The sequence below is a fragment of the Phyllopteryx taeniolatus genome, chromosome 14, assembly GCF_024500385.1.
Source record: "Phyllopteryx taeniolatus isolate TA_2022b chromosome 14, UOR_Ptae_1.2, whole genome shotgun sequence".
Lineage (NCBI taxonomy): Eukaryota > Metazoa > Chordata > Actinopteri > Syngnathiformes > Syngnathidae > Phyllopteryx > Phyllopteryx taeniolatus.
In genome coordinates, this window is record NC_084515.1 from 24,075,201 (window position 1) to 24,085,143 (window position 9,943).

General features: G+C 41.2%; 1 protein-coding gene across 1 annotated transcript; it reads left to right on the forward strand.

The window, feature by feature from the left end:
• Nucleotides 1-1,287: 1,287 nt before the first annotated feature.
• On the forward strand, nt 1,288-9,518 carry LOC133488825 (zinc finger protein ZFMSA12A-like). The gene is made up of 7 exons (XM_061797214.1): nt 1,288-1,494; nt 2,591-2,793; nt 3,811-3,897; nt 3,990-4,082; nt 4,165-4,275; nt 4,365-4,500; nt 7,702-9,518. Exons 1-7 carry the CDS (start codon nt 1,491-1,493, stop codon nt 9,057-9,059), a joined length of 1,992 nt encoding a protein of 663 aa, XP_061653198.1. The 5' UTR covers nt 1,288-1,490; the 3' UTR covers nt 9,060-9,518.
• Nucleotides 9,519-9,943: the final 425 nt, after the last annotated feature.

Below are 9,943 nucleotides of genomic sequence, written 5' to 3' on the forward strand. Positions count from 1 at the left end.
ATGAGAAATTGCATTAGCATAGATATGAACATAATTAAATGCCTTACAGATCATCTGCATTTCGTGTGCTCTCCCATCACCGTGTTGCAACTTCTACTGCGCATCGGCACAATTGTACGTTACTTTAAAATACGATCATAGTGGACAAATGTAATATTGGATTAGTCCATCCAGTTCACTTTTTTTTTTTTTTTAACCAAACAGCAACAACAAACTTTATTATGTCAGACATATAATTACTTGTAATCAAAACAAATACAGTGTATACTATAGCCATTTAATTAATCTTGTGAGAGAATGATATGACTGTGAGATGCTCAGACTGGTTCTTATAGATCTCCATTTTTTTGTTGATAAATGTTTTTGATCAGACTGTACGATAAATGATTAGAAATATCGGACAACCGTACAAGTTACAGCACAGTACTGTATCGTCAAATACATTCAATCAGAAGCCCTCACAGCACTGCAAAAGGGAGAGTACACTGCCACCACCAGGAGATTTACAGTGGGGCAAAAAAAGGTATTTAGTCAGCCACCAATTTTGCAAAGTCTCCCAGATGAGAGAGGCCTGTAATTTTCATCATAGGTATACCTCCCCTATGAGCGACAAAATGAGAAGAGAAAAAAAAATAACTGTAAATCACATTGTCTGTTTTTTTTTTAAAATATTTATTAGCAAATGATGGTGGAAAATAAGTGTTTAGCCGAGTGAATGACCAGCAGAGAGCTGGGACCAAAGTAACAAAGCCTACCATCAGTAACACACGACACCACCAGGGACTAAAATCCTGCAGTGCCAGACGTGTCACCCTGCTTAAGCCAGTACGTGTCCAGGCCCGTCTGAAGTTTGCTAGAGAGCATTTGGATCCAGAAGAGGACTGGGAGAATGTGATATGGTCAGATGAAACCAAAATAGAACTTTTTGGTAAAAACTCAACTTGTCGTGTTTGGAGGAGAAAGAATGCTGAGTTGCATCCAAAGAACACCATACCTACTGTGAAGCCTGGGGGAGGAAACATCATGCTTTGGGGCTGTTTTTCTGAAAAGGGACCAGGACGACTTCTCATTTTCGTCTTTTGCTTCTCCCAACATAGTTTCGACGCCTGGGATTGAAATACAGTATATAGTGGAAATGGGTTATAATCCCCACTCCATACCAGTAGGTGGCGGTAATGCATCCAGAACTTTCTTACCGACCTTTATAAAACACAAAGAAGAAGGCGGAGGAGCTGAGAAGAAGATGAAGAAGAAGAAGAAGGCGGAGTAGGAGAAGAAGAAGAAGAAGTAGAAGAAGAAGACGACGAAGAAGAAGAAGAAGAAGAAGAAGAAGAAGAAGAAGAAGAACGGCGACTCAGGACACAGGAAATAGTTGTTGTTACTGTCAATCGAGGCAGGGAACAGATAGATACTGCAGAACGAGATTGTTGGGGAAACAATTTAAATAGAGAGACATTCCGCGAAACATTGTGTTCCTTCGCTGGAATCAAATGGGTAAAGTTTCCTTTGTTTCGATTTTTTATTTTTTTATTTTAATGTCATTGTTTGTACAGGTTTCTAACGCACTGACGATGAGGCCGAATTAATTAAGACACTAATTAAGGCTAAAAATAATAATCACGATCATTTTGATTGATATTAAAATCATGTATCATCAATCCATTAACACGATTATTCATTGATTTCAAAACTTTGTGTTGATTCAACTGTCAACACTCAACTTTAAATATAACTTCAAAGAACAACCAGAAAATAAATTAGTAACAAATAAAACATTAATGCATTATCCATCCATCCCATCCATTTTCTTTACCGCTTATCCACACGCGGGCTTGCTGGAGCCTAGCCCAGCTATCTTCGGGCGGGAGGCGGGGTACACCCTGAACTGGTCGCCTGTGGGTATTGTTATATTACCTCTCTGTATCTGTTACTACAGCATATGTGTGTCAATAGTCATTGATATGTTAGTATAGCATGTTGTTATTAGTGGTCCCAGCTCAAGCAAGTAAAGCCTATAGTGTGTCTATCGAACTTATTAGTGAATGAAAAACATATCACATGCATGTTAGTCAAGTCGTGTACGGAGCTGCTGAGCTGGCACATTGAGGAAGGGTGCACCCCTCCGCCCACAAGAGGGGGGCCAAGCCAGCGAGCCCGTCCGGTGGGGGCACCCAACCAGGGGGACACCACTCACTATGTTAAATCTCATACTCAAGTTAAAATTATGTGACATAATTGAAGTAGATTAGACAGATATACACAGTGATGGTTAATTCAGACAATCATATTTACCTCTGTCTACTTGCTGTCCTTCATACACTACTCACAAAAAGTTTGGGATATTTGTCTTCCCAGTGACATTTCAGGATGAAACAAAAATGCCTTTACAGGGGAACTTAATTTGACCTCAACATTTTTGAATGCACATTTCCAACAGTCCAACGTTGATTGGTACTTTTTGCACAATTTGTTGCACAATTTTGTTGTTCGCTAGGTTATTGAAATTTTACCCAGAAGAATTTTCCTGACTTTGCGTGAATAGTGTATCTGACTGTACCTGTTTGTTGACAATGCTTCTTTGGCTGGTCAGAACGTCCGCTGCCTTTGCCTTCGCTAAGGCTCCTGGTCCCACCTTTGCGGTTGATGTCTGCCGTCATGTGGAAGGTGGTTCATTTGCGGAGCACAAAGCATTATGGGAGAGTGGTGGAGTTTATCTCCTTGGTGAATGAAGCCATCCCTGATATATTGACTCACAGACAGAGGAAGCTGATTACTCTGGGATTGAAAATAAAGGTAATGATGATCATGACCACATGTTAAGAAGTACCCTAATTTCTCGTGTATAATGTGTGCCCATGTATAATACGCACCCCCAAATTGACCTCAAAATTCTGGAAACCCCTTCTACCTATGTATAATGTATTTTTATAATACATGAATTTGCTTTTACCCATATGATAAAAACGAAGTATTATCTGTATGTATGTTAGTTTTTTTCAAAGAATTATTCTGAAGTGAAGCACTTTATTTGAATACGTAATACTTTCTTTTTATTTACTTGCTCTTATTTTGAAAGTTCACAGCCCTACTTTTATTTAGTAAATGAGAAAACACACAGTTGTGCTCATGTTTGATTTCCCAAGCAGAATTTGTAAGGTGTGTACAATTCTTTCAAGAAAACATGAAAGGCCAGGCGAAACACATTACATTTTATTTTAATCGGATTCAAATTAGATGGTCAAGCATTTCCGAAAAGCATTAGCACTAAACAAAACATAACCATAAAGAAATTAATGATGATGGTTGTTCAGTCATCAGTCATATTAAAAAAAAAAAAAACGTTTCACAAATTTTGCCAGGGTATGTAAACTTATGAGCACAACTGTACATTCATGCAGTCATACGTACGTATTGGAATGAAAGTGTAGGCTACACCTTTTTATAACCACTAGGTGATGGTGGCATATGAGAATGAAAGTGTACACCTTTCTCATAACAACTAGGGGGCGGTGGCATTTTGGGATAAAATCTTTTTCATAACCTAGATGGTGGCATACATTTAGAAGATGGGAAAGTTTTTGTCCATTTTCCCCTATACCTATGTATAATGGCCATTTTGGGGGGGGGGGGGGGGTCCGTGTTATACACGAGAAATTACGGTAAATGTGCTTGTTAGAGTTAATAAAATTCCAATGACTCATTGGCAATGTACAGTTCCTTATACTAATGCCATTGAATTGGAAATTCTGTTTTTCAATATACTGCTCAGATAAATAATTTTAACAATATGTGTGTCATTGTATATTGCAGATGTCTTTACAGATGTTAAGCTCTGATCAGGATGTTAAATGTGTTAAAACCGTATTGGAGAGCATTCTACCAGGCAGCTCAGAGCAGGTGTGTGCTCAGTGGTTGGTTCTTCATTGATAGGCATCACATAATATCAGGCTGGTGTTCTATGGAGGCTATGTGTTTATTATTTGTGACAGGCCCTTCCAACAAATGAAGCTTTTGAGAACCACTTGGTAGCACTGGTTCAGAGACTTGTGGATGACCATGAATGGAGAGAACACTTCCTGAAGGTGTGTATGTCCATTTTTGTCACAGTTTTAACATAAAAAGGTACAGCAACACAATTTAACCTTCATCATCCTCACCTCCCAGAATGAGTTCCCAGTGCATTATGGGCCAGACTTTGATACAGCACTGGAAACTTTGGTGTCTGAGTTCTTCACCAGATTGGACGACCTGTTGCTTATTCCGGATTTTAAACAGGCATGATCATCACTGTTGCACACTAGAATTTTTTTTAGCGCTGCATATTAATACTGATTTTTTTATTTGTCTGTTTGTTTTTTGAACAGACCTCAATTTGGATTGGCGACGATGCATCGTCACTGCTAGAAGACTACATGCAGTATGCTTGTGAAGCTAAGGACTTCACAGTCGTGCTCAAAGGCACAATCCAAAGAGGAAAATTAGCAAAGATGAACACCAATGGTAAGTCTGCGATACATTATTATTTAGTTTTCTGTATCAATGTCTGCCTGCCTAACAGAGGGCACTGGTCAACTTCATATACTTCTTTTGCTTTATTCTGAAAAAGTGTGTAATTTTCAGGTTGATCATCTTCAAGAGAAAATAAAAACACAAACAAAATAATGCCAGTTAAATCATGTCAATCAATGTACAGGGATCTCGTTTGTTGTGTGTCCCACGTCTGTGACGCACGAAAATTAGCAGGGACGTAGACTGACGTCATAGGCTGTTTTGCACTCCTTGACCGCTGGTAGCTAGATCCATTCCACACATCCAGCATCCACACACAGATGTAATTTCTGAATATTACTCCGCAGCAGACGAATATGCAAGCGCATTGGCCTGAGGTTCCGCCTGTGCACTCGGGACCTGCTTTGGACAAGTCACAGGAGTTGACGAGACCAGAAAAAACACTTCCGCCGCTTCTGCCGTTGAGAAGTAACGGTATTTTTACTAACGATAATTCCCATTTTATGCTGATCGGCTTTCATGTCATAAGTCGCCGATCCGATCAATGACGTCATCGATCGGCTCCGTACAAGACATTTAACTCTGCGTCTTCGTCACGTATGAATCCAAAAGCTAGTTTATTTTTAGCCTTGTCACGTGTCTTGTTGCGCAGTACTGTAATTATCTGATGGCCAATAAAGTTATTTTTTTTGCACTTGCTGTGAGATGGGTGCGCATGGAGTCACAGATCAACAGGGACGGTGACGCGTGGGAATAAACACATCCGGTCTCTTTATGTACACACCACTCTCTCATTTTCTCCTCGTCCATCCAGCCCTTTTGATTGGCCTTAACGATGACTTGGGCTGGAAACCGTAGGTGGCAGTTTCTGTCCCTTACCACGCGACCTTCTCTATGGTGTGGTTCGCCGGAATGTCGAAAGTGAGCGGCACCTCGTCCATGTTGGTGATGTGGTTGGGCTGGATGTGTTTGTCGGCAATCGTTTTACTGCAGTAGGAGCGGAAGATGGCCAGCTTTTCCTTGTAGTCCGCCAGAAGTTGCTGAGCCACGGTAGTCCTTGGCCGGATGGATAGATGGCCCCGTTTCATAAAACGAAAGCGCCAAGACTGCTCTCCTTGAAAATTTTCGATTTTAATTTCTTCTGCAAGCGTTGTTGCCCTCAGTCGAACGGTGACTGCAGAGACGCTTCTCCCGGCTGTTCTTTGCTCATTAATCCCTTGCTCGAGTTGGTCTTCCAACTCGGGCCCCCTCGCCTTGTTTCCGCGCAAACTCAGCTTCGTCTTCTTGACTTGGCGAAGCTCGTTTTCCTGTTTCCTCCACTTGCGAGCCATGGATTCTGTGATCTTGAATTCTCTCGCGGCTGCTCGATTCCCATGTTCCTCCGCGTAACTGATAGCTTGCAGTTTAAACTGTGCTTGGTAAGCGTGTCTCTTCGTAAGTGCCATTTTCGGGGGTCCTTAGCCAAACCGATGTTGTTTTGCACAATGCACACCCCGGCACTATATACCTACTGGGGGCGTGCCTTTAGCGTCCTCCTTCACGCGCACCCTTCCCCCTTTACGTCCGCACGCTGTCCTGTCACGTCCGCCTTTCCTCTATATAAGAAGCGTGTCGCCAGGAAATGCTCCCAGTCAGTCAAGCGGAGCGCTCATCAAAGTCACACATAAGGCCCCCTAGAGGTCATTGGTGTTTTAACTTTTCTCTAAAATGCTAGAGAATACTTCGAGCTGGGGCGGGCTCCAGCACGCCCGCAACCCTTGTGAGGAAAAGCTGTACAGAAAATGGATGGAAAGATGGATACAGTATACAGTACACCAGTATATACAATAAATGAACAAGTCGTGTAAATAGACACATTGCTCCATCTTGTGATCAGATCGGTGATCGGTTATCGTTTTGTTTTTTAAACTTGCTGATCGGTGATCGGCCCCAAAAATCCTGATCGTGTAAAGCCTAGTTGCAATGATCTAAATCTCGCTCGCTACTTTTATTGATCAATTATTGCTTATTTATCAACTAGTTCGTGCACGAAACTACGACTTCCGCTTCCGTTAAGAAAAAATCAGAAGATACTCACTATTTACTCAGTACTTGAGTAATTATTTCACTGTACTTTTTACTCAAGTAATTTTTTTGGAGGACTACTTTTTACTTGAGTAAGTAAAAGTACTCTTGAGTACAATATTTGGCTACTCTACCTACCTCTGGAGTGGACATCCTCTATTGCTACTCTTATGTTTACGCGACATTTTTGCTCATCAGATCAGCCAGTGTCGGCGACAAGAGTTGATCCGCAAGTACAATTTGTATTAATTAGGAAACGCGCTTACAATTACCTAATTAGTTTACGGATGTTAATGTTAAATGTATTAAGGGACGGAGCGATGTTAGGGATTATGTCACAACACAGAATGAACTAACTTCAAATTCAGGAATGGACAATAAAAACAGAAAAACACTGTAGTTAATATTTTCATGGAGGATGCATTTGGGATTAGTCTTTGAAGTTAGTAATAGTGAAAAATGAAGTGAAACAGACAATGATGTTAGTCAATTCTTATCCAGAATGAGAGTGCTTAAAGAGGAGGATGCTATTCATATGGCACAGCTTGAAGCAGGCATCAAGTGCAGGCGGAGATGGGCCTGGCTCAAGTTTAAAGCCAGAAAAAAAAGGCAACGAAATGAGGCAATTTTAAATTTAATCTTAAATTTGTACATCAACATGTACTTGAGCGGTGGAAATATACATTTTTCTGTTTTTTTTGGGGGGGGGGGTTTGCCTTATTGTACTCTTCAGAGTCTTACATATTACTTAATTTATGTTAAAATAAAAATCTCTGCGGGGCCCTGGGTGATCCCCCCCGCCCCCCCACCCCCAGACCTCCCCTACAATGTTATTTTTTGGAAATAAATGACAATATGTTAGTTTATGTTGACAAAGGTATTGTTTTTTTGTTTTGTTTTTTAAATGTCAGTTGGCGGAATTAAAATTCAGAAGCATATTTTCACAGAAACATTTTTGTCAAATGCCAAATCATAGGACTTTAGGGTCATTGAACTTTAGAGAGGAAAATGTCATGGCAAGCATAAATGCAAATATTTGATGGAATCCAACTTTCAATTAAATGCTTGAAAGTGTGGTTAACAATTCAACACGGACATAATGAAGTGATTTGTCTTTTCTCTTTATAGACACATCTACCTCAGAAGAACAGCTCGTCTCATCACTAGCTGTCCCTGTCTCAACCAGGGAGACAAGCTCGTCCTTGAATGATGACAGTCAAGAGTGCTTCCCATTGAGTACCACAGATGCGGAAGAAATCACTTGGGTATCTGTAGCCCAACAGGAACCTGAGATTTGCTCTCGGGAAGAAACGGTTCTGCCAAATCTGAGCAATAGCGAGGAAGAAGGAACAGCAGTTGAGCTTTCTGTTTTGGATGACAAAGCTTTAGCCACCTCCCCAGCTCCTTCCACATCAGCTCTCCATTCTGCATCATCCAGCTCTACCATTGGCCCTCAGCAGCAAAGAGTTGCACACAGATGCGCTCACTGTAGCAAGTGCTATATTTATCGTTACGAACTCCTGGAACATCAGAGGATCCACACTGGAGAGATGCCTTACAAGTGTACTCAATGCGGAAAGGCCTTTAGGAGAAGCTCGGATCTGTCTAGTCACAGGCGGTCACAGTGCACAAAAGCTGCCTATGTTTGCCTCAAATGTGGCAATAGCTTTCAGTCAATACAGCACAAATTTAAACACCAGTGTGTTCACAGTACACGAACATTTGACTGTTCTCACTGTGGAAAAAGCTATAAGAGGATGTGCCAGTTGGAAAAGCATGAGCTGTTTCACACTCAGAAGCGGATCTTCACATGCAGAAAGTGTGGGGAGAAGTTCTCCAGTATGAGTGAGCTGAAATTTCATCAGAAGATTCATCTTGTTGGGCTGTCCAATCAGTGCGCACGATGTGGGAAGATGTTCTCTTCTTCAGCGTCTTTGGAAGCTCATGAAGAGAGCCACAGAACACAGAAAACACACGTTTGCGCACTTTGTGGCAAATCCTTCAAGAACAAACATGATCTGACCCGTCACAATCGCATTCACACAGGCGAGAGGCCGCATCAGTGCACATACTGTGAGAAACGTTTCTTCATGTTAACAAGCCTTACCGTGCACATACGGACCCATACGGGAGAGAAACCATACCTGTGTTCTGACTGCGGCAAAGCTTTCGCGTCAGCCGGTGAGCTGCAGATACACAGACGCACCCACACAGGAGAGAGGCCCTACAAATGCACCGTGTGCGAAAAAGGTTTCACCATGGCGCACAAACTAACTCGTCATATGCGTGTTCACACCGGGGAGCGACCTTACGTCTGCTCTGAATGTGGAAAAGCCTTTTCAAGTAGCACCCAGCTGAAAATTCATAACATGAACCACACAGGAGTCCGACCCTACACATGTGAGTTGTGTTCTAAAGGCTACAGGTGTCTCAATCACCTGAAGAGGCATTTGAAATCTCACGGCATCTATCAAGTATCTGTGTGATTCCAAGCACGCATACAATTTCTATGCTGCTGTCACAGATGAGATGGAGCCTAGCTCAGCTGACTTTGAGCAAGGTACACCCCCTAGACTGGCCGTCAGTCAATCGCAGGGCACTATGGACACAACCATTCACACTCGCATTCACACGTATGGGAAATGTAGTTTTCAATGAACCTAGCAGTTGTGTTTTGGGGATATGCTTTCTTTCATGTCAAATTTTGCCTGCACTTACTAGGGCTGTTGTCATAGAGGTTGAATACTTTTTTGCTTTCTCAAGAATTTGTCACAGAAATACTTGCTAAGTTGCCATTATTTAATTGATCGATTTACACACTATGTCAGATCTGTTTTAAACCAATATTATACAAATGTTGAACCTGAAATATCATCTTTGTCTGCACTGTCATTACTTGGGCGGTAATAAATCGTGCCTCTAACAGTAGGGGAAATTGCACCAGGGACCCTTCCTTCTCAGTCTGCATTCTTAATCAAATGTACACATTTTATATCATGGCCTTTAAGGCCAAACACGATCCATGTATTTGCTTGTTCAAAAAGCACACAAGTGTTAATGTTATGAATCCTTAATGAATCATCGGTGCACAAAATACATGACAGCCATCTATATTTTTTCCAAACACTTAAAACGAGAGATGGCAAAAACACTGTCTGTACTTAAGTAGAAGTACTGATACTTGTTTTAATTTTTTTTTTTTTAAAGGCTACTCAAAATACTCATTCAACTGCTCTACTTAAAGTAAAAATATTAAAGTACGGATCAAAATGTACTTAAGAGTGTACATTATTTTTACTATAAATCTTATACAATATCCGTTTTGATAACACACCGAAAACTTCTCTGCTGATGTAACCAATACGTAGAA

Bases quoted from the DNA above. Each gene is read 5' to 3' on its own strand.
- LOC133488825 (XM_061797214.1), top strand. The intron at 3,898-3,989 runs GTGTGTGCTCAG...TATTTGTGACAG, and splicing joins TACCAGGCAGCTCAGAGCAG to GCCCTTCCAACAAATGAAGC. The intron at 4,276-4,364 runs GCATGATCATCA...TTTTTTGAACAG, and splicing joins TTATTCCGGATTTTAAACAG to ACCTCAATTTGGATTGGCGA.